Here is a 23,065-nt window from a genome sequence, read left to right on the forward strand (position 1 = left end):
TTTTACAACTTCCTGTTATACGTAATTATTAATAACGAACTACAGCGTTCGCGAGTGACTGATCTCTGTCATCGTGTTGCATTCATTTCCCTCCACTAATACCAGCAGCGAATATTTTAGCAGCCGATGGCCACGTCCTTAGTCTTGGACTGACTTGTTTGGTGTGCACCACGGAAATATTTTGCTTTTGGAGAACAAAAAAATAGGTTTATTTGCGTTACGCTTATTCATTTGTGCAGTTCTTCAGTGTCTGGTAAGTTAATGTTCAAGAAAAATATTAATTTTTATTGAAATGTCCTATTATTTTATGTTAACGATGACTCATTTATTTCAGGCCTTTGTATTCAGCATGTCTCTATCGAAATAAACCTACATTTCTATGAATATTGAAGCCTTCGTTTTCTGCGGCCCACATACACTTAAACATTATTTATTTGGCCTGTGTTAGCCTTTGAGTTTGACATGCTTGATGTACACATAAACCGTACGTGAACACACATGCGTGTAATCTCATTTCACACAAAGCATGTTGAAGTGTGGGGACCCTGTGCTGACACGCCCCGCTGTCCCTTCCCCCTGAGGTCTGACTCACACAAGAGAGGCAGGCTAACAATTATGTCAGCGAGATCAAATGTTTCCATTTTATTCAGACCAAATGTCATAAGACAATTATTTAAAATATGTATACATTGATTTTTTTTTAAAGGATCTCAGTTATTTATTTTTTAAAATATATTTTTATTGACTTCTGAGAGGAAGGGAGAGGGAGACAGAGAGAAACATTAACAATGAGAGAGAATCATCAATTGGCTGCCTCCCGCTCGCCCCCTACTGGGGATCGAGCCCATAACTCGGGCGTGTGCCCTGACGGGGAATCCAAACTGGACTTCCTGGTTCACAGGTAGATGCTCAACCACTGAGCCATCCTGGCCGGACCATAATTCCAATCTTTTTTAACGTCATTCAGACGCGTATTATTACTTGGCATAGATCTACCCTAAAGAATGTTCTAGATGTGTTTGAAAATAATTTGGGTTCTGCTGCTGCTGGGTGACCTAGATATCAGCTCACGTAGATTAGTAAGATTCTCAAGTTTTCTATAACCCCACCGATTCATTGTTTAACTGGTCTTCAACGATTGAGAAGAGGGTATTGAAGAGTCCAGTTTTTATCACTGATTTTTCCCTCTTTATCCCTTCGATCCTGTCAGATATGGTTTTCTGTAACTTCAGACGCTGGTGTAGGGTGATGATGTTGTTCGTAATTGTTGTATGTCCCAAGAACCCCAAAACCCCAATCAGAAGGAATGTATGCACCCCTAGTTCACTGCAGCGTTCTGTACAACCACCAAGAGGTGGAAGCAGCCCATGTGCCCATCCCTACACGAGTGGGTGAAAGAGCGGTGGGACCTTGAGACATGGAACACCACACAACGATAAAAAAAGAAGAAATCTCACCTTTTTGCGACAGCAGGATGGACCTGGAGAACGTTATGCTAAGTAAAATAAGCCAATCAGAGAAAGGCAAATAACGCACGGCCTCACGCGTATGTGGAATCTAATGAACTCAATGAACTAATAAACAAAGTAGAAACAAACTCAACGATACAGAGAACAGACCAACAGCTGTCAGAGGGGAGGGGCTGATGGGGTTGGGTTAAAAAAAAAATAAAAAGGTAAAGGAATTGAACAGCTAAAACCCCTCATAGACACAGACAACGGTATGGCGATTACCATGGCAAAGGGAGGTAAAGAGGAGATAAACGGTGATGAAAGGAGACTTGACTTTGAGTGGTGAACACACCATACAAGAGCCCAAGCACGTCAAACTCACGGACCACGGGCTGCACGCGGCCCACAATGAATACCTCTATGGCCCAGCCAATGAAACGGCATGGAAGAAACGTTTAAATCAGCCGTGGGCAAACTACGGTCCGCAGGCCGGATCCGGCTGTTCTATCCGGTTCTCTTGCTCTCCCCTCCGCTCCTTTACTTTGAATTTATATTCGTTCACACAAACACTCCATCCATGCTTTTGTTCCGGCCCTCCGGTCCAGTTTAAGAACCCATTGTGGCCCTCAAGTCAAAAAGTTTGCCCACCCCTGGTTTAAATAAATGTTGTGACTTAATTTTTACAATATCCTGTTATACACAGTTATTAACAACGAAATACAACGTTCGCTCATGCCTGATGACTATCACCGTGTTGCATTCATTTCCCTTACGCGCCTTACACACGCGTGCACCATTTCCCTCCACTAATACCAGCAGCGAATATTTTAGCAGCCGATGGTCACGTCATTAGTCTTGGGCTGACTTGTTTGGTGTGCGCAACAGGAAATATTTCACTTTCGGAGAACAAGAAAAATAGGTTTATTTGCGTTACGCTTATTCATTTGTGCAGTGATTCATCGTCTGGAAAGTTAATGTTCAAGAAAACTATTACTTTCTATTAAAATGTTCTATTATTTTATGCTGATGATGACTCATACATTTCAGCCCTTTGTATTGAGCATGTCTCTATCGAAATGAATCTACGTTTCGATAAAAAAGGAAGCTTTGGTTTCTTTGCGGCCCACCTACACTTAAACCTTGTTTATCTGGTTGGGATTAGCCTTTGAGTTTGACATGCTTCAAATACACAGATGATGTATTATAGAATTGTACAAACGAAACCTACATAATCTTATGAATCGACGTTACCCCAATAAATGAAATGTAAAAGAAAAACAAACATCGGTTTTGGCAAAGAAGTCTGTTTACCATCACGATATCCAGCAGCATCCCGCAGAGACTGGACTGCCTCGATCAGAGGGCTCCATCCCATCAGCGAGCCGCCCAGGTCTCCCAGAACATCCTCCCGGGCACATGTTCGCTGGCAGCATGACCTGGGATGTGACGAGAAATCACACACATAATTGAAATCCTGCCCAGGTTCTCAGGTAACAAGATCCATGTCAAACTTTCCCCCAGGGAAGCCTTGCAACTATCCATCAAGTCTCACTTTCCCTAAGGAGTGACTGCTGGCCTGTGTGATACCACCCGTGCGAGAAGGGGAACCTGTCCCTCACTCCTCCTGTCCCTGGGCTCTCAACGTGCTGGACCTCAGTTTCCGATGAGAACGACGACGGGTGTGGTTCTCACTCATTTTGTTCAGCTTTTCCAAGGAATGTTGGTTTGGTTTTTTTTTTTAGGGAGTCATCATCGATCCCAACACGTTGTAGACACAGAGCCTTGGTTCAGACACATGCTGGCCAACTGGATGACCTTGGGGCAGAGAAAGGCTTACCTTCTCGAGGGCCCCGGGGGCATGAGGCAGACACGGGGTAACACTTCTTCAAGGACTCGCCCAGGTCTGACCCCCAGGTAGAGAGAAAGTTGGTCTCTTCTATGAGGACAAAAGGCCTCTCATGACGACGCCACCTGGAGAGTGAGGAGAAATCACATGCACATTTGAGAAACTCATTCACGCTCTCAGGTCACAAGATCCACGCCAACCTTTCCCCAGGTAGAGCCTGCACCTGTCTATCAAGTCCCTCTATCCCTTAGGGGTGATCATGGCCGTGTGTGACACCCTGAGGTGGGCAGGCAGGCAGCTGCGCTTATGCCTGGAGGTGCGTACATGAGTGTGACAAAGGAAGCTGTCCCTCACTCCTCCTGTCCCTGGGGCTCTGAACGTGCTGGACCTCAGTTTCCGATGAGAACGACGACGGTATGAGTTCTCACTCATTTTGTTCAGCTCCAAGGAATGTTGGTTTGGTTTTTTTGGGGGGAATCATCATCGATCCCAGCACATTCTAAAAAATGGAGCAAGCGGACTTGTGGCTCATTGGGTGGGGCAATGCCCTCAGAGTCCTCCTGGGCCTGCAGGAACCAGGTCCCACCACTGAGCAGAGAACACTCAGTCCAGTGTTGGCGGGACAACCAGTGTGCCATCGGACACCCAAACAAGCCACCTCCAGCAGCTCAAATACCCAAAGCTAACGGCTGAGCAAGGAGCAGGGCATCGCTTACCTTCCTGAGGCATCCCGATTTGGCGCCATTCAGGCCACCCATCTTGGGGACTCTCGGGAACTGGTGCCATCCAGGCAGACAACAGTCTTCTCTTCTTGGCCGATGAATAACCTGGCACTGCAGCTCCACCTGAGAAGTGGACACAAAACACAGGTGTGTTTGAGTAATGTGCCCAGACCCTCAGGTAACCTCCCTGTTCTCCTCTTCCCTTTTGTAGGCCTTGAATCTGATTGTCCCTTCACCTCTCCCTGAGGCATGAGTGAGGGCAGGTGTGACTTCCTGTGTGCAGGTGTGTGTTGCAAATATTGATGCCTGTGGTGGCTACAGGCCTCGTCATGTGAAAAATGAAGCCCGGTGTGCAGGTTGGTGTGGCTCACTGGTTGAGCGTCGACCAATGAACCAGGAGGTCATGGTTCCATTCTTAGTCAGGGCACATGCCCATGCTGCAGCCTCGGCTGCCAGTTGGGGGCGTGCAGCAGGGAATCAATTAGTGATTCTCTCTCAGCAATGATGTTTCTCTCTCTCGCTTCTTTCCTCTCTAAAATCAATAAAAATATTTTTTAAAAAATGGCAATCAACACCAAGGGCATGCTCTCAGCTGCTAAAACACTGGGAGGTGCTTGTTTTCGTGTGAGAAGGGGAAGCTGTCCCTCACTCCTGTCCCTAGGATACGGAACGTGCTGGACCTCAGTTTCCGATGAGAACGACGACGGGTGTAGTTCTCACTCATTTTGTTCAGCTTTTCCAAGGAATGTTGGTTTGGTTTTTTTTTTAGGGAGTCATCATTGATCCCAACACGTTGTGGACACAGAGCCTTGGTTCAGACACATGCTGGCCAAATGGCTGACCTTGGGGCAGAGAAAGGCTTACCTTCTCGAGGGCCCCGGGGGCATGAGACAGAGGCGGGGTAACACTTCTTCAAGGACTCGCCCAGGTCTGACCCCCAGGTAGAGAGAAAGTTGGTCTCTTCTATGAGGACAACAGGCCTCTCATGACGACGCCACCTGGAGAGTGAGGAGAAACCACATGCACATTTGAGAATCTCATTCACGGTCTCAGGTCACAAGATCCACGCCCAATATCCCCCAGGTAGAGCCTGAACCTGTCTATCAAGTTCCTCTATCCCTTAGGGGTGATCATGGCCGTGTGTGACACCATGAGGTGGGCAGACAGCTGCGCTTATGCCCGGAGGTGCGTGCATGAGTGTGACAAAGGAAGCTGTCCCTCACTCCTCCTGTCCCTGGGGCTCTGAACGTGCTGGACCTCAGTTTTCGATGAGAACGACGACGGTATGAGTTCTCACTCATTTTGTTCAGCTCCAAGGAATGTTGGTTTGGTTTTTTTGGGGGGAATCATCATCGATCCCAGCACATTCTAAAAAATGGAGCAAGCGGACTTGTGGCTCATTGGGTGGGGCAATGCCCTCAGAGTCCTCCTGGGCCTGCAGGAACCAGGTCCCACCACTGAGCAGAGAACACTCAGTCCAGTGTTGGCGGGACAACCAGTGTGCCATCGGACACCCAAACAAGCCACCTCCAGCAGCTCAAATACCCAAAGCTAACGGCTGAGCGAGGAGCAGGGCATCGCTTACCTTCCTGAGGCATCCCGATTTGGCGCCATTCAGGCCACCCATCTTGGGGACTCTCGGGAACTGGTGCCATCCAGGCAGACAACAGTCTTCTCTTCTTGGCCGATGAATAACCTGGCGCTGCAGCTCCACCTGAGAAGTGGACACAAAACACAGGTGTGTTTGAGTAATGTGCCCAGACCCTCAGGTAACCTCCCTGTTCTCCTCTTCCCTTTTGTAGGCCTTGAATCTGATTGTCCCTTCACCTCTCCCTGAGGCATGAGTGAGGGCAGGTGTGACTTCCTGTGTGCAGGTGGGTTGCAAATATTGATGCCTATGGTGGCTACAGGCCTCGTCATGTGAAAAATGAAGCCCGGTGTGCAGGTTGGTGTGGATCAGTGGTTGAGCGTCGACCAATGAACCAGGAGGTCATGGTTCCATTCTTAGTCAGGGCACATGCCCATGCTGTAGCCTCGGCTGCCAGTTGGGGGCGTGCAGTAGGGAATCAATTAGTGATTCTCTCTCAGCAATGATGTTTCTCTCTCCCGCTTCTTTCCTCTCTAAAATCAATAAAAATATTTTTTAAAAAATGGCAACCAACACCAAGGACATGCTCTCAGCTGCTAAAACACTGGGAGGTGCTTGTTTTCGTGTGAGAAGGGGAAGCTGTCCCTCACTCCTGTCCCTAGGATACGGAACGTGCTGGACCTCAGTTTCCGATGAGAACGACGACGGGTGTAGTTCTCACTCATTTTGTTCAGCTTTTCCAAGGAATGTTGGTTTGGTTTTTTTTTTAGGGAGTCATCATCGATCCCAACACATTGTGGACGCAGAGCCTTGGTTCAGACACACCTGGCGAACTGGTTGACCTTGGGGCAGGGAAAGGCTTACCTTCTCGAGCACCCTGGGGACATGAGGCAGATGGGGGGCAACACTTCTTCCAGGATCCATTCATGTACAACCCACAGTTGAGAGTGAGGTGGTCTCTTCTATGCGGACAACAGACCTCTCATGATGACGCCACCTGGGGAGTGAGGAGAAACCACATGCACATTTGAGAATCTCATTCACGGTCTCAGGTCACAAGATCCACGCCAAATATCCCCCAGGTAGAGCCTGAACCTGTCTATCAAGTCCCTCTATCCCTTAGGGGTGATCATGGCCGTGTGTGACACCATGAGGTGGGCAGGCAGGCAGCTGCGCTTATGCCCTGGAGGTGTTTGCATGAGTGTGACAAAGGAAGCTGTCCCTCACTCCTCCTTCCCTGGGGCTCTAAACGTGCTGGACCTCAGTTTCCGATGAGAACGACGACGGTGGTAGTTCTCACTCATTTTGTTCAGCTCCAAGGAATGTTGGTTTGGTTTTTTTGGGGGGAATCATCATCGATCCCAGCACGTTCTAAAAAAATGGAGCAAGCGGACTTGCGGCTCATGGGTTAGGGCAATGCCCTCAGAGTCCTACAGGACTTGAGGGACCCAGGTACCACCACTGAGCAGAGAACACTCAGTCCAGTGTTGGAGTGACACCGGTGTCCCATTGGGACACGCAAACAAGTCGCCTCGAGCAGCTCCAAAACCCCAAGCTAGTGGCTGAGCGAGGAGCAGAGCATCGCTTACCTTCCTGAGGGATCCCGGATAGGGGCCACTGAGGCCACCCGTCTTGGGGACTCCCGAGAACTCTGGCCATCCAGGCAGACAACAGTCTTCTCTTCTTGGCCGATGCAAAACCTGGCACTGCAGCTCCACCTGAGAAGTGGACACAAGCACAGGTGTGTTTGAGTAACGTGCCCAGGCCCTCAGGTAACATCCCTGTCTTCTTCTTCCCTTTCGTAGGCCTTCTCCTGTCCCTGAGGCATAAGTGAGGGCAGGTGTGACTTTCTGTGTGCAGGTGGGTTGCAAATATGGATGCCTCTGGTGGCTACAGGCCTCCTCATGTGAAAAATGAAGCCCTGTGGGCAGGCTGGTGTGGCTCAGGGGTTGAGCGTTGACCTACAAACTAGGAGGTCATGGTTCCATCCTTAGGCAGGGCTCATGCCCAGGCTGCGGCCTCAGTCCCCAGTAGGGGGCGTGGAGCAGGCAACCAATCAATGATTCTCCCTCTCCCATCCTCTATAAAAATCAATAAAAATATTTTTGAACAACTGGAAAACAACACCAAGAACATTATCTGGGATGATGAATCACCAGGAGGTGCCTGCTTGGTTGTGAGAAGGGGAAGCTGTCCCTCACTCCTGTCCCTAGGATACGGAACGTGCTGGACCTCAGTTTCCGATGAGAACGACGACGGGTGTAGTTCTCACTCATTTTGTTCAGCTTTCCAAGGAATGTTGGTTTGGTTTTTTTTTTTAGGGAGTCATCATCGATCCCAACACGTTGTGGACACAGAGCCTTGGTTCAGACACATGCTGACCAAATGGCTGACCTTGGGGCAGAGAAAGGCTTACCTTCTCGAGGGCCCCGGGTCATGAGGCAGACCCGGGGTAACACTTCTTCCAGGATCTGCCCATGTCCGACCCCCAAGTAGAGAGGATGGTGGTCTCTTCTATGCGGACAACAGGCCTCTCATGACGATGCCACCTGGAGAGGAGAAACCGCATACACATTTGAGAAACTCATTCACACTCTCAGGTCACAAGAAACACGCAAACCATTCTCCAGGTAGAGCCTGAAACTGTCTATCAAGTCCCTCTATCCCTTAGGGGTGATCAGGCTGTGTGTGACACCATGAGGTGGGCATGCAGGCAGCTGCACTTATGCCCTGGAGGTGCGTGCATGAGTGTGACAGGGAATCTGTCCTCACTTCTCCTGTCCCTGGGGCTCTTAACGTGCTAGACCTCAGTTTCCGATGAGAACGACGACGGTTGTAGTTCTCACTCATTTTGTTCAGCTCCAAGGAATGTTGGTTTGGGTTTTTTGGGGGGGAATCATCATCGATCCCAGCACGTTCTAAAAAATGGAGCAAGCGGACTTGTGCCTCATTGGGTGGGGCAATGCCCTCAAGAGTCCTCCTGGGCCTGCAGGACCCAGGTCCCACCACTGAGCCGGGAACACTCGGTCCAGTGTTGGAAGGACACCCCATGTGCCATCGGACACCCGAACAAGCCGCCTCCAGCAGCTCCAAAACCCCCAATGCTAATGGCTGAGTGAGAATCAGAGCATCGCTTACCTTCCTGAGGGATCCTGGCTCGGCGCCCACACAGGGCCACCCTTCCTCAGGGACTCCCAGGAACTCGGGCCATCCAGGCAGACAACAGTCTCCTCTTCTTGGCCGATGCAGAACCTGGCACTGCAGCTCCACCTGAGAAGTGGACACAAAGCACAGGTGCATTTGAAAAATGTGCCCAGGTCCTGAGGATTGAACCCACATCATTCTCCTCCTCTTACTGGGCCTGTGAATCCCTCACATTTTTCTCTCCCTGAGATATGAATGGCGGGTGTTACACCACGCGTACAGGTCAGACAAATGATACATCACATGTGTTGTGGGCAGCGGCCTCCTCAAGGGAAACATGAAGCCCTGTGCCCAGCGTCCTAGGCACGATCCTGCCTCCCATCGAAAAAAAGAGTGTTTGTTCAACAAACAGAACCCCACAATCTCTTACCTCATGCGACTGCTAAATGGGCCCGGAAGTCATGACCAAAAGCACAAACGTTCTGCGAACATGCCCTTAAGAAGCAGGATGGCTCTCTACTTGGACATTTTGTCCCTGAAAACTGTCACCAGTCTAATACACGTGAAGGAGCCGCAGTGGAAACAGAAACAAACCACCCACACAGAGACAGGCACCGTGAGCACACTGGCCACATGTATGTAGCCTCCCTTAAGGAGACAAGCCACCTCAGCCAGGCACACTTCTGTGTAAACCAAGCTGAATGCCCTCAAGGGGACACAGGGAAAGCAGACGGGTGGGTGGTCCTTACTGGCCATCTCTCATCAATACTGCCGCGTGGGACGAGGCCACATTCCCAACCAGAAACCACACATTTCCCAGGCAGAGAACTCAGGCTCTGACCAGCCAGAAGACCTTCCCGCACCCACGGCTATTTTAGAAGTAGCATGCTCAGCCTGCTCCTTTGGCTCAGGGCTGGAGCCTTGACCCATGAACCAGCAGGTTGTCACGGTTTGATTCCCGTTCACGGCACATGCCTGGGATTTATGGCTCCATCCCCAGTAGGGGGTGCGCGGGAGGGAGCCAATCGATAGCTGTTTCTGCCATCTCACTGATATTTCTCTCTCCCATCCTCTTTGAAATCAATAAATGTGTATTTAAAAAAAAGTAACACCCATGGGAAGCAAAAGACCTCCCTCAAAGCAAACAGCAAGTACATAACACGGAAGGACATGGGAGTCCTCCCCAGACCTGCCCTCTTGTTGCAACTGTGCCCTGGATATCACCACCGGCAGCATCACCTCAGTGCTGGGAACCCAGCACAGTCCACATGCATGTGGACTAATAGCGAGGGTTAGGAGTAGGATGTCACAACTGCAGCACCAAGGCCTACTATCGGCAACGTACCCCCAAAACGCCGTAGGGAACTCACAATTTCTCACCAAGTCAAAAGGCAAGAACAGCTATCACTGCCCGCAGAAAAATGGGACCTAATGAGGAGCCATGCACGATTTGTCCTTTGCTGCCCAGGTCAGAGCTACAGGGGCTACCACGGCAGAGCAAACAAGACCAACGCAGACCAACACCATGAGCTCGCTGGTCCAAGACCACGGCCACACTCTCCAACTCCTACAGATGAGGTGCTCGATGGACACCGTGCCTACCCAGCACACGCATACCAATCAAAACTGTTCCGTCAAGGACATCCAATAATGGAGAAGAAGACACTGACCATAAGACAAGACAGGCTAAAATGCGGATGACCTGGGACGAGCCTGCATGAGTGTGACAAGGGAAGCTGCCGTCACTCATCCTGTCCCTGGGGCTCTGAAATTGCTGGACTTCAGTTTCCGATGAGAACGATGATGGTTTGAGTTCTCACTCATTTTGTTCAACTCCAAGGAATGTTGGTTTGGTTTCTTGAGGGAATCATCATGGATCCCAGCACGTTCTAAAAAATGCAGCCAGCGGACTTGTGGCTCATTGGGTGAGGCAATGCCCTCAGAGTCCTCTAGGGCCTGCAAGACCCAGGTCCCACTACTGAGCAGGGAACACTCAATCCAGTGTTGGAGGGACACCCCATGTGCCATCAGACACCCAAACAAGCTACCTCCAGGAGCTCCAAGGCCCAAAGCTAATGGCTGAGCGAGGAGCAGAGCATCGCTTACCTTCCTGAGGGATCCTGGCTAGGCGCCACTCAGGCTACCTGTCTCCGGGACTCCAGGAACAAGGGCCATCCAGGGAGACAACAGTCTTCTCTTCTTGGCCGATGAATAACGAGGCGCGGCAGTTCCACCTGAGAAGTAGACACAAAGCACAGGTGTGTTTGAGTAATGTGCCCAGGTCCTCAGGTAACATCCCTGTTCTCCTCTTCCCTTTTGTAGGCCTTGCATCTGATTGTCCCTTCTCCTGTCCCTGAGGCATAAGAGAGGGCAGGTGTGACTTCCTGTGTGCAGGTGTGTGTTGCAAAAGTGGATGCCTGTTGGGGCTACAGGCCTCCTCACGTGAAAAATGACGTCCGGTGTACAGAATGGTGTAGCTCAGGGGTTGAGCGTCAACCTATGAACCAGGAGGTCATGGTTCCATTCTTAGTCAGGTAACATGCCCATGCTGCAGCCGCGGCTGGCAGTTGGGGGCGTGCAGCAGGCAACCAATCAGTGATTCTCTCTCACCATTGATGTTTCTCTCTTCTCTCTCTCCCTTCCTCTCTAAAATCAATAAAAATATTTTTTTAAAAATGGCAATCAACATCAAGGACATCCTCTCAACTGCTAAAACACTGGGAGGTGCCTGCTTGGGTGTGAGAAGGGGAAGCTGTCCCTCACTCCTGTCCCTAGGATACGGAACGTGCTGGACCTCAGTTTCCGATGAGAACGACGACGGGTGTAGTTCTCACTCATTTTGTTCAGCTTTTCCAAGGAATGTTGGTTTGGTTTTTTTTTTAGGGAGTCATCATCGATCCCAACACGTTGTGGACACAGAGCCTTGATTCAGACACATGCTGGCCAAATGGCTGAACTTGGGGCAGAGAAAGGCTTACCTACTCGAGTGCCCCGGGGGCATGAGACAGATCCAGGTTAACACTTCTTCCAGGATCCGCCCATATCCGACCCCCAGGTGGAGGGGGAGGTGGTCTCTTCTATGAGGACAACAGGCCTCTCCATGACGACGCCACCTGGGGAGTGAGGAGAAACCACATGCACATTTGTGAAACTCATTCACGATCTCAGGTCACAAGATCCACGACAACCTTTCCCCAGGAACAGCCTTCTCTTGTCTACCCAGTCCCTCTATCCTTTAGGGATCACGGTCATGTGTGACACCATGAGGTGGGCAGGCAGGTAGCTGCGCTTATGCCCTGGAGGTGCGTGCATGAGTGTGACAAAGGAAGCTGTCCCTCACTCCTCCTGTCCCTGGGGCTCTGAACGTGCTGGACCTCAGTTTCCGATGAGAACGACGACGGTATGAGTTCTCACTCATTTTGTTCAGCTCCAAGGAATGTTGGTTTGGTGTTTTTTTTTAGGGAATCATCATCGATCCCAGCACGTTCTAAAAAATGGAGCAAGTGGACTTGTGGCACATGGGGTGGGGCAATGCCCTCAGATTCCTCCTGGGCCTGCAGGACCCAGGTCCCACCACTGAGCAGGGAACACTCAGTTCAGTGTTGGCGGGACAACCAGTGTGTCATCTGACACCCAAACAAGCCACCTCCAACAGCTCCAATACCCAAAGCTAATGGCTGAGCGAGGAGCAGAGCATCGCTTACCTTCCTGAGGGATCCCAGCTCGCCGCCCACACAGGGCCACCCTTCCTCGGGGACTCCCAGGAACTCAGGCCATCCGGGCAGACAACAGTCTCCTCTTCTTGGCCGATGCAGAACCTGGCACTGCAGCGCCACCTGAGAAGTGGACACAAAGCACAGGTGTGTGTGAGTAATGTGCCCCGGTCCTGTGGATTGAACCCACATCATTCTCCTCCTCTTACTGGGCCTGTGAATCCCTCACATTTTTCTCTCCCTGAGATATGAATGGCGGGTGTTACACCATGCGCGCAGGTCAGACAAATGATACATCTCATGTGTTGTGGGCAGCGGCCTCCTCAAGGGAAACATGAAGCCCTGTGCCCAGCGTCCTAGACACGCTCCCTGCCTCCCATCGAAAAAAAGAGTGTTTGTTCAACAAACAGAACCCCACAATCTCTTACCTCATGCGACTGCTAAATAGGCGAGAAGTTGTGACCAAAAGCACACACGTTCTGCGAGAAGTTGTGACCAAAAGCACACACATCCTGCCCTTAAGAAGCAGGATGGCTCTCTACTTGGACATTTTGTCCCTGAAAACTGTCACCGGGCAAATACACGTTAAGGAGCCGCAGGGGAAATAGAAACGAACCACCCACACAGAGACAGGCATCGTGAGCACACTGGCCACATGTATGTAGCCTCCCTTAAGGGGACAAGCCACCTCAGCCAGGCACACTTCTGTGTAAACCAAGCTGAATGCCCTCAAGGGGACACAGGGAAAGCAGACGGGTGGGTGGTCCTTACTGGCCATCTCTCATCAACACCGCCGCGTGGGACGAGGCCACATTCCCAACCAGAAACCACACATTTCCCAGGCAGAGAACTCAGGCTCTGACCGGCCAGGAGACCTTCCCGCACCCACGGCTCTTTTAGAAGTAGCATCCTCAGCCTGCTCCTTTGGCTCAGGGCTGGAGCCTTGACCCATGAACCAGCAGGTCGTCACGGTTTGATTCCCGTTCACGGCACATGCCCGGGATTGATGGCTCCATCCCCAGTAGGGGGTGCGCGGGAGGGAGCCAATCGATAGCTGTTTCTGCCATCTCACTGATACTTCTCTCTCCCATCCTCTTTGAAATCAATAAATGTGTATTTAAAAAAAAAGTAACACCCACGGGAAGCAAAAGACCTCCCTCAAAGCAAACAGCAAGTACATAACACGGAAGGACATGGGAGTCCTCCCCAGACCTGCCCTCTTGTTGCAACGTGCCCTGGTCATCACCACCGGCAGCATCACCTCAGTGCTGGGAACCCAGCACAGTCCACATGCATGTGGACTAATAGCGAGGGTTAGGAGTAGGATGTCACAACTGCAGCACCAAGGCCTACTATCGGCAACGTACCCCCAAAACGCCGTAGGGAACTCACAATTTCTCACCAAGTCAAAAGGCAAGAATAGCTATCACTGCCAGCAGAAAAATGGGACCTAATGAGGAGCCATGCACGATTTTTCCTTTGCTGCCCAGGTCAGAGCTACAGGGGCTACCATGGCAGAGCAAACAAGACCAACGCAGACCAACACCATGAGCTCCCTGGTTCAAGACCACGGCCACACTCTCCAACTCCTACAGATGAGGTGCTTGACGGACACCGTGCCTACACAGCACACGCATACCAATCAAAATTGTTCCGTCAAGGACACCCAACCATGGTGAAGAAGACACTGACCATAAGACAAGACAGGCTAAAATGCAGACGACATGGGACGTGCCTGCATGAGTGTAACAAGGGAAGCTGTCATCATTCATCCTGTCCCTGGGGCTCTGAAATTGCTGAATCTCAGATTCTGATGAGTACGATGATGGTATGAGTTCTCACTCATTTTGTTCAGCTCTTAGTAATGCTGGTTTGGTTTTTTTTGGGTAAATCATCATCTATCCCAGCACATTCTAAAAAATGGGGCAGCTGAAACCGCTTTGGCTCAGTGGATGGAGCATCGGCCTGCGGACTGAAGGGTCCCGGGTTCGATTAAGGTCAAGGGCATGTACCTTGGTTGCGGGCACATCCCCATTGGGAGGTGTGCAGGAGGGAGCTGATCGATGTTTCTCTCTCATCGATGTTTCTAGCTCTCTATCCCTCTCCCTTCCTCTCTGTAAAATATCAATAAAATATATTAAAAAATAAATAAATAAAAAATGGGGCAAGTGGACTTGTGGCTCATTGGGTGGGGCAATGTCCTCAGTCCTACAGGACCTACAGGACTCAAGTCCCACCACTGAGCAGGGAACACTCAGTCCAGTGTTGGAGTGACACCCATGTCCCATCGGGACACCCAAACAAGCCACCTTCAGCAGCTCAAATACCCCAAATGCTAATGCTGAACGAGGAACAGAGCATCGCTTACCTTCCTGAGGGATCCAGACTCGGCTCTACTCAGGCCACCCGTCACCGAGACGCCAGGAACAAGGGCCATTCAGGTAGACAAGTCTTCTCTTCTTGGCCAATGCAGAACCTGGCGCTGCAGCTCCACCTAAGAAGTGGAAACAAAGCACAGGTGTGTTTGAGTAATGTGCCCATGTCCTCAGGTAACATCCCTGTTCTCCTCTTCCCTTTTGTAGGCTTGCATCTGACTGTCCCTTCTCCAGTCCCTGAGGCATGAGTGAGGGCAGGTGTGATTTTGTGTGTGCAGGTGTGTGTTGCAAAAGTGGATGCCTGTGGTGGCTACAGGCCTCCTCACGTGAAAAATAAAGTCCTGTGGACAGGCTGGTGTGGCTCAGCAGTTGAGCATCGACCACTGAACCAGGAGGTCATGGTTCCATTCTTAGTCAGGGCACATGACCAGGCTGCAGCATTGGCTGCCATTGGGGGGTGTAGAGCAGGCAACCAATCAGTGATTCTCTCTCATCTTTGATGTTTCTCTCTCTCTCTCCCTTCCTCTCTAAAATCAATAAAAAGCCGAAACCGGTTTGGCTCAGTGGATAGAGCGTCGGCCTGCGGACTGAAGGGTCCCGGGTTCGAATCCGGTCAAGGGCATGTACCTTGGTTGCGGGCACATCCCCAGTGGGGGGTGTGCAGGAGGCAGCTGATCGATGTTTCTCTCTCATCGATGTTTCTAGCTCTCTATCCCTTTCCCTTCCTCTCTGTAAAATATCAATAAAATATATTAAAAAAAAATAGTTAAAAAAATAAAATAAAATAAAAAATAAAATCAATAAAAATATTTTTTAAAAACTGGCAATCAACACCAAGGACATCCTCTCAGCTGCTAAAACACTGGGAGGTGCCTGCTTGCATGTGAGAAGGGGAAGCTATCCCTCACTCCTGTCCCTAGGATACGGAACGTGCTGGACCTCAGTTTCCGATGAGAACGACGACGGGTGTAGTTCTCACTCATTTTGTTCAGCTTTTCCAAGGAATGTTGGTTTGGTTTTTTTTTTTAGGGAGTCATCATCGATCCCAACACGTTGTGGACACAGAGCCTTGGTTCAGACACATGCTGGCCAAATGGCTGAACTTTGGGCAGAAAAATGCTTACCTTCTCGTGCAGCCCAGGGGCATGAGACAGACGTGGGGTAACACTTCTTCCAGGATTCGTCCACTTCCAATCCCAAAGTAGAGAGTGAGGTGGCCTCTTCTATGTGGACAACAGACCTCTCATGACAACGCCAACTGGAGAGTGAGGAGAAACCACATGCACATTTGAGAATCTCATTCATGGTCTCAGGTCACAAGATCCACGCCCAATATCCCCCAGGTAGAGCCTGAACGTGTCTATCAAGTCCCTCTATCCCTTAGGGGTGATCATGGCCGTGTGTGACACCATGAGGTGGGCAGGCAGGCAGCTGCGCTTATGCCCTGGAGGTGCGTGCATGAGTGTGACAAAGGAAGCTGTCCCTCACTCCTCCTGTCCCTGGGGCTCTTAACGTGCTGGACCTCAGTTTCCGATGAGAACGACGACGGTAAGAGTTCTCACTCATTTTGTTCAGCTCCAAGGAATGTTGGTTTGGTTTTTTGGGGGGGAATCATCATCGATCCCAGCACGTTCTAAAAAATGGAGCAGGCGGACATGTGGGTCATTGGTTGGGGCAATGCCCTCAGCGTCCTACAGGACCTGCAGGAACCAGATCCCACCACTGAGCAGAGAACATTCAGTCCAGTGTTGGAGGGACACTCGTGTCCCATCGGGACACCCAAACAAGCCGCCTCCAGCAGCTCCAAAACTCCAAATGCTAATGGCTGAGCGAGGAGCAGAGCATCGCTTACCTTCCTGAGGGATCCCGGCTAGGGCACACACAGGGCTACCCTTGTTGGGGACTCGCGGGAACTGGTGCCATCCAGGCAGACAACAGTCTTCTATTCTTGGCCGATGCAGAACCTGGCGCTGCAGCTCCACCTGAGAAGTGGACACAAAGCACAGGTGCGTTTGAGAAATGTGCCCAGGCCCTCAGATAACATCCCTGTAATCCTCTTCCTTTTCGTAGGCCTTGAATCTGACTGTCCCTTCTCCTGTCCCTGAGGCATAAGTGAGGGCAGGTGTGACTTCCTGTGTGCAGGTGTGTTGCAAATATGGATGCCTGTGGTGGCTACAGGCCTCCTCATGTGAAAAATGAAGCCCTGTGGGCAGGCTGGTGTGGCTCAGGGGTTGAGCGTCAACCAATGAACCAGGAGGTCATGATTCCATTCTTAGTCAGGGCACAGGACCAGGCTACAGCCTCGGCTGCCAGTTGGGGGTGTGCAGCAGTCAACCAAGCAGTGACCCTCTCTCCCCATTGATGTTTCTCTCCCTCTCCACCTCTCTCAGAGATAAGTAAGAAAAAATATTTTTACAACTGGCAACCAACAGGAAGAGAATTCACTTGGATGTTAAAACACTGGGAGGTGCCTGCTTGCTTGTGAGAAGGGGAAGTTGTCCCTCACTCCTGTCCCTAAAATACAGAACGTGCTGGACCTCAGTTTCCGATGAGAACGACGACGAGTGTGGTTCTCACTCATTTTGTTCAGCTTTTCCAAGGAATGTTGGTTTGGTGTTTTTTTTTAGGGAGTCATCATCGATCCCAACACGTTGTGGACACAGAGCCTTGGTTCAGACACATACTGGCCAACTGGATGACCTTGGTGCAGGGAAAGAATTACCTTCTCGGGCACCCCGAGGGCATGAGGCTGACACGGAGTAACACTTCTTCCAAGATCCGTCCACGTCCAACCCCAAAGTAGAGAGTGAGGTGGTCTCTTCTATGCAGACAACAGACCTCTGATGACGATGCCAACTGCAGAGTGAGGAGAAACCACATGCACATTTGAGAAACTCATTCACAGTCTCAGGTAACAAGATTCATGCCAAATATCCCCCAGGTACAGCCTGAACCTTTCTATCAGGTCCCTCTATGCCTTAGGGTTGATCATGGCCGTATGTGACACTATGAGGTGGGCAGGCAGGCAGCTGCGCTTATGCCCTGGAGGTGCGAGCATGAGTGTGAAAAGGCAAGCGGTCCCTCACTCCTCCTGTCCCTGAGGTTCTTAACGTGCTGGACCTCAGTTTCCGATGAGAACGACGACGGTATGAGTTCTCACTCATTTTGTTCAGCTCCAAGGAATGTTGGTTTGGTTTTTTTTGGGGGGAATCATCATCGATCCCAGCACGTTCTAAAAAATGGAGCAAGCAGACTTGTGGCTCATTGGGTGGGGCAATGCCCTCAGGTACTACAGGACCTGCAGGACCCAGGTCCCACCACTGGACAGGGAACACTCAGTCCAGTATTGGAGGGACACCCGTGTCCCAGTGGGACACCCAAACAAGCCGCCTCGAGCAGCTCCAATACCCCAAGCTAATGGCTGAGCGACGAGCAGAGCATTGCTTACCTTCCTGAGGGATCCTGGCTAGGCACCACTCAGACCACCCGTCTTGGGGACTCCCGGGAATTCGGGCGTTCCAGGCAGTCAACAGTCTTCTCTCCTTGACTGATGAAGAAACTGGCGCTGCAGCTCTACCTGAGAAGTGAATATAAAGCACAGGTGCGTTTGAGTAATGTGCCCAGGCCTTCAGGTAACATCCCTGTCCTCTTCTTCCCATTCGTAGGCCTTGAATATGACTGTCCCTTCTCCTGTCCCTGAAGCATGAGTTAGGGCAGGTGTGATTTTGTGTGTGCAGGTGGGTTGCAAATTTGGATGCATGTTGTGGTAACAGGTCTCCTCATGTGAAAATAAAGCCCTGAGGGAGGCTGGTTTGGCTCAGCAGTTGAGCGTCGACCACTGAACCAGGAGGTCATGGTTCCATTCTTAGGGCACATGACCAGGCTGCAGCATTGGCTGCCATTTGGGGGTGTGCAGCAGGCAACTAATCAGTGATTCTCTCTCATCTTTGATGTTTCTCTGTCTGTCTCCCTTCCTCTCTAAAATCAATAAAAATATTTTTTAAAAACTGGCAATCAACACCAAGGACATCCTCTCAGCTGCTAAAGCACTGAGAGGTGCCTGCTTGCGTGTGAGAAGGTGAAGCTGTCCCTCACTCCTGTCCCTAGGATACGGAACGTGCTGGACCTCAGTTTCCGATGAGAACGACGACGGGTGTAGTTCTCACTCATTTTGTTCAGCTTTTCCAAGGAATGTTGGTTTGGTTTTTTTTTAGGGAGTCATCATCGATCCCAACACGTTGTAGATAAAGAGCCTTGGTTGAGACACATGCTGGCCAAATGGCTGACCTTAGGGCAGAAAAATGCTTACCTTCTTGGGCACCCCGGGGGCATGAGACAGACGCGGGGTAACACTTCTTCCAGGATCCGTTCACTTCCAATCCCAAAGTAAAAAGTGAGGTGGTCTCTTCTATGCGGACAACAGACCTCTCATGACGACGCCAACTGGAGAGTGAGGAGAAACCACATGCACATTTGAGAAACTCATTCACGCTCTCAGGTCACAAGATACATGCCAAATATCCCCCAGGTAGAGCCTGAACGTGTCTATCAAGTCCCTCTATCCCTTTGGGGTGATCACAGTCATGTGTGACACCCTGAGGTGGGCAGGCAGGTAGCTGCGCTTATGCCTGGAGGTGCGTGCATGAGTGTGACAAAGGAAGCTGTCCCTCACTCCTCCTGTCCCTGGGGCTCTGAACGTGCTGGACCTCAGTTTCCGATGAGAACGACGACGGTTGTAGTTCTCACTCATTTTGTTCAGCTCCAAGGAATGTTGGTTTGGTTTTTTGGGGGGGAATCATCATCGATCCCAGCACGTTCTAAAAAATGGAGCAGGCAGACTTGTGGGTCATTGGTTGGGGCAATGCCCTCAGAGTCCTACAGGACCTGCAGGAACCAGATCCCACCACTGAGCAGAGAACATTCAGTCCAGTGTTGGAGGGACACTTGTGTCCCATCGGGACACCCAAACAAGCCGCCTCCAGCAGCTCCAAAACTCCAAATGCTAATGGCTGAGCGAGGAGCAGAGCATCGCTTACCTTCCTGAGGGATCCCGGCTAGGGCACACACAGGGCTACCCTTGTTGGGGACTCGCGGGAACTGGTGCCATCCAGGCAGACAACAGTCTTCTATTCTTGGCCGATGCAGAACCTGGCGCTGCAGCTCCACCTGAGAAGTGGACACAAAGCACAGGTGCATTTGAGTAATGTGCCCAGGCCCTCAGATAACATCCCTGTAATCCTCTTCCTTTTCGTAGGCCTTGAATCTGACTGTCCCTTCTCCTGTCCCTGAGGCATAAGTGAGGGCAGGTGTGACTTCCTGTGTGCAGGTGTGTTGCAAATATGGATGCCTGTGGTGGCTACAGGCCTCCTCACGTGAAAAATGAAGCCCTGTGGGCAGGCTGGTGTGGCTCAGGGGTTGAGCGTCAACCAATGAACCAGGAGGTCATGGTTCCATTCTTAGTCAGGGCACATGACCAGGCTACAGCCTCCGCTGCCAGTTGGGTGCATGCAGCAGTGAGCCAAGCAGTGACCCTCTCTCCCCATTGATGTTTCTCTCCCTCTCCACCTCTCTCAGAGATAAGTAAGAAAAAATATTTTTACAACTGGCAACCAACAGGAAGAGAATTCACTTGGATGTTAAAACACTGGGAGGTGCCTGCTTGCTTGTGAGAAGGGGAAGCTGTCCCTCACTCCTGTCCCTAGGATACGAAACGTGCTGGACCTCAGTTTCCGATGAGAACGACGACGGGTGTTGTTCTCACTCATTTTGTTCAGCTTTTCCAAGGAATGTTGGTTTGGTGTTTTTTTTTAGGGAGTCATCATCGATCCCAACACGTTATGGACACAGAGCCTTGGTTCAGACACATACTGGCCAACTGGATGACCTTGGTGCAGGGAAAGGGTTACCTTCTCGGGCACCCCGGGGGCATGGGGCCGACACGGAGTAACACTTCTTCCAGGATCCGTCCACGTCCAACCCCAAAGTAGAGAGTGAGGTGGTCTCTTCTATGCGGACAACAGACCTCTGATGACGATGCCAACTGCAGAGTGAGGAGAAACCACATGCACATTTGAGAAACTCATTCACAGTCTCAGGTAACAAGATTCACGCCAAATATCCCCCAGGTACAGCCTGAACCTTTCTATCAGGTCCCTCTATCCCTTAGGGGTGATCATGGCCGTATGTGACACTATGAGGTGGGCAGGCAGGCAGCTGCGCTTATGCCCTGGAGGTGCGAGCATGAGTGTGAAAAGGCAAGCGGTCCCTCACTCCTCCTGTCCCTGGGGCTCTTAACGTGCTGGACCTCAGTTTCCGATGAGAACGACGACGGTATGAGTTCTCACTCATTTTGTTCAGCTCCAAGGAATGTTGGTTTGGTTTTTTTGGGGGGAATCATCATCGATCCCAGCACGTTCTAAAAAATGGAGCAAGCAGACTTGTGGCTCATTGGGTGGGGCAATGCCCTAAGCTACTACAGGACCTGCAGGACCCAGGTCCCACCACTGGACAGGGAACACTCAGTCCAGTATTGGAGGGACACCCGTGTCCCAGTGGGACACCCAAACAAGCCGCCTCGAGCAGCTCCAATACCCCAAGCTAATGGCTGAGCGACGAGCAGAGCATTGCTTACCTTCCTGAGGGATCCTGGCTAGGCGCCACTCAGACCACCCGTCTTGGGGACTCCCGGGAATTCGGGCGTTCCAGGCAGTCAACAGTATTCTCTCCTTGACTGATGAAGAAACTGGCGCTGCAGCTCTACCTGAGAAGTGAATATAAAGCACAGGTGCGTTTGAGTAATGTGCCCAGGCCCTCAGGTAACATCCCTGTTCTCTTCTTCCTTTCGTAGGCCTTGAATATGACTGTCCCTTCTCCTGTCCCTGAAGCATGAGTTAGGGCAGGTGTGATTTTGTGTGTGCAGGTGGGTTGCAAATTTGGATGCATGTTGTGGTAACAGGTTTCCTCATGTGAAAATGAAGCCCTGAGGGAGGCTGGTTTGGCTCAGCAGTTGAGCGTCGACCACTGAACCAGGAGGTCATGGTTCCATTCTTAGGGCACATGACCAGGCTGCAGCATTGGCTGCCATTTGGGGGTGTGCAGCAGGCAACTAATCAGTGATTCTCTCTCATCTTTGATGTTTCTCTATCTGTCTCCCTTCCTCTCTAAAATCAGTAAAAATATTTTTTAAAAACTGGCAATCAACACCAAGGACATCCTCTCAGCTGCTAAAGCACTGAGAGGTGCCTGCTTGCGTGTGAGAAGGTGAAGCTGTCCCTCACTCCTGTCCCTAGGATACGGAACGTGCTGGACCTCAGTTTCCGATGAGAACGACGACGGTTGTAGTTCTCACTCATTTTGTTCAGCTTTTCCAAGGAATGTTGGTTTGGTTTTTTTTTAGGGAGTCATCATCGATCCCAACACGTTGTAGATAAAGAGCCTTGGTTGAGGCACATGCTGGCCAAATGGCTGACCTTAGGGCAGAAAAATGCTTACCTTCTTGGGCATCCCGGGGGCATGAGGCAGATGTGGGGTAACACTTCTTCCAGGATCCGTTCACTTCCAATTCCAAAGTAAAAAGTGAGGTGGTCTCTTCTATGCGGACAACAGACCTCTCATGACGACGCCAACTGGAGAGTGAGGAGAAACCACATGCACATTTGAGAATCTCATTCACGCTCTCAGGTCACAAGATCCACGCCAAATATCCCCCAGGTAGAGCCTGAAGCTGTCTATCAAGTACCTCTATCCCTTAGGGGTGATCATGTCAATGTGTGACACCGTGAGGTGGGCAGGCAGGCAGCTGCGCTTATGCCCTGGAGGTGTGTGCATGAGTTTGAAACTGCTAGACCTCAGTTTCCGATGAGAACGACGACGGTTGTAGTTCTCACTCATTTTGTTCAGCTCCAAGGAATGTTGGTTTGGTTTTTTTGGGGGAAATCATCATCGATCCCAGCACGTTCTAAAAAATGGAGCAAGCGGACTTGTGGCTCATGGGGTGGGGCAATGCCCTCAGAGTCCTACAGGACCTGCAGGACACAGGTGCCACCACTGAGCAGGGAACAGTAATTCCAGTGTTCTAGTGACACTCGTGTCCCATCGGGACACCCAAACAAGCGCCTCCAACAGCTCCAATACCGCAAATGCTAATGGCTGAGCGAGGAGCACAACATCGCTTACCTTCCTTAGGGATCCCGGCTAGGCGCCACTCAGGCCACCCGTCTTGGGGAC

The 23,065-nt window shown here is 50.9% G+C and overlaps 1 protein-coding gene and 1 long non-coding RNA gene across 10 annotated transcripts in view; both read right to left on the bottom strand.

The window, feature by feature from the left end:
• Window positions 1-16,793, bottom strand: part of LOC308238940 (uncharacterized protein) — a 31,325-nt gene extending 14,532 nt beyond the window's left edge. For 3 of the 9 annotated variants that reach the window (XM_080651439.1, XM_080651440.1, XM_080651438.1), the window contains exons 1-5: window positions 5,605-5,733; window positions 4,884-5,017; window positions 4,014-4,142; window positions 3,289-3,422; window positions 2,763-2,887 (exon numbers count right to left, since the gene is read on the bottom strand). In XM_080651439.1, coding sequence (XP_080507565.1) covers window positions 3,388-3,422; window positions 4,014-4,142; window positions 4,884-5,017; window positions 5,605-5,633 — 327 coding nt within the window. In that variant the 5' untranslated portion in view covers window positions 5,634-5,733 and the 3' untranslated portion in view covers window positions 2,763-2,887; window positions 3,289-3,387. Of the gene's footprint in view, window positions 185-2,124; window positions 2,888-3,191; window positions 3,423-4,013; window positions 4,143-4,883; window positions 5,018-5,604; window positions 5,734-6,471; window positions 6,605-7,196; window positions 7,326-8,023; window positions 8,157-8,745; window positions 8,878-10,857; window positions 10,986-11,729; window positions 11,865-12,455; window positions 12,588-14,832; window positions 14,961-15,963; window positions 16,098-16,691 lie in introns of those variants that run through there. The other 6 variants (XR_013959666.1, XM_080651441.1, XM_080651436.1 and 3 more) reach the window with 6 other exon arrangements.
• A 3,958-nt stretch (window positions 16,794-20,751) lies between these two features.
• Window positions 20,752-22,464, bottom strand: LOC308238936. Its single transcript, XR_013959662.1, has 3 exons — window positions 22,331-22,464; window positions 21,471-21,599; window positions 20,752-20,879 (listed from the first exon to the last, which is right to left on the bottom strand). It is a non-coding gene; the product is annotated as an uncharacterized lncRNA (long non-coding RNA).
• Between the last annotated feature and the right edge of the window lie 601 nt (window positions 22,465-23,065).

Source organism: Plecotus auritus (genome assembly GCF_963455305.1).
Source record: "Plecotus auritus genome assembly, chromosome: 15".
Lineage (NCBI taxonomy): Eukaryota > Metazoa > Chordata > Mammalia > Chiroptera > Vespertilionidae > Plecotus > Plecotus auritus.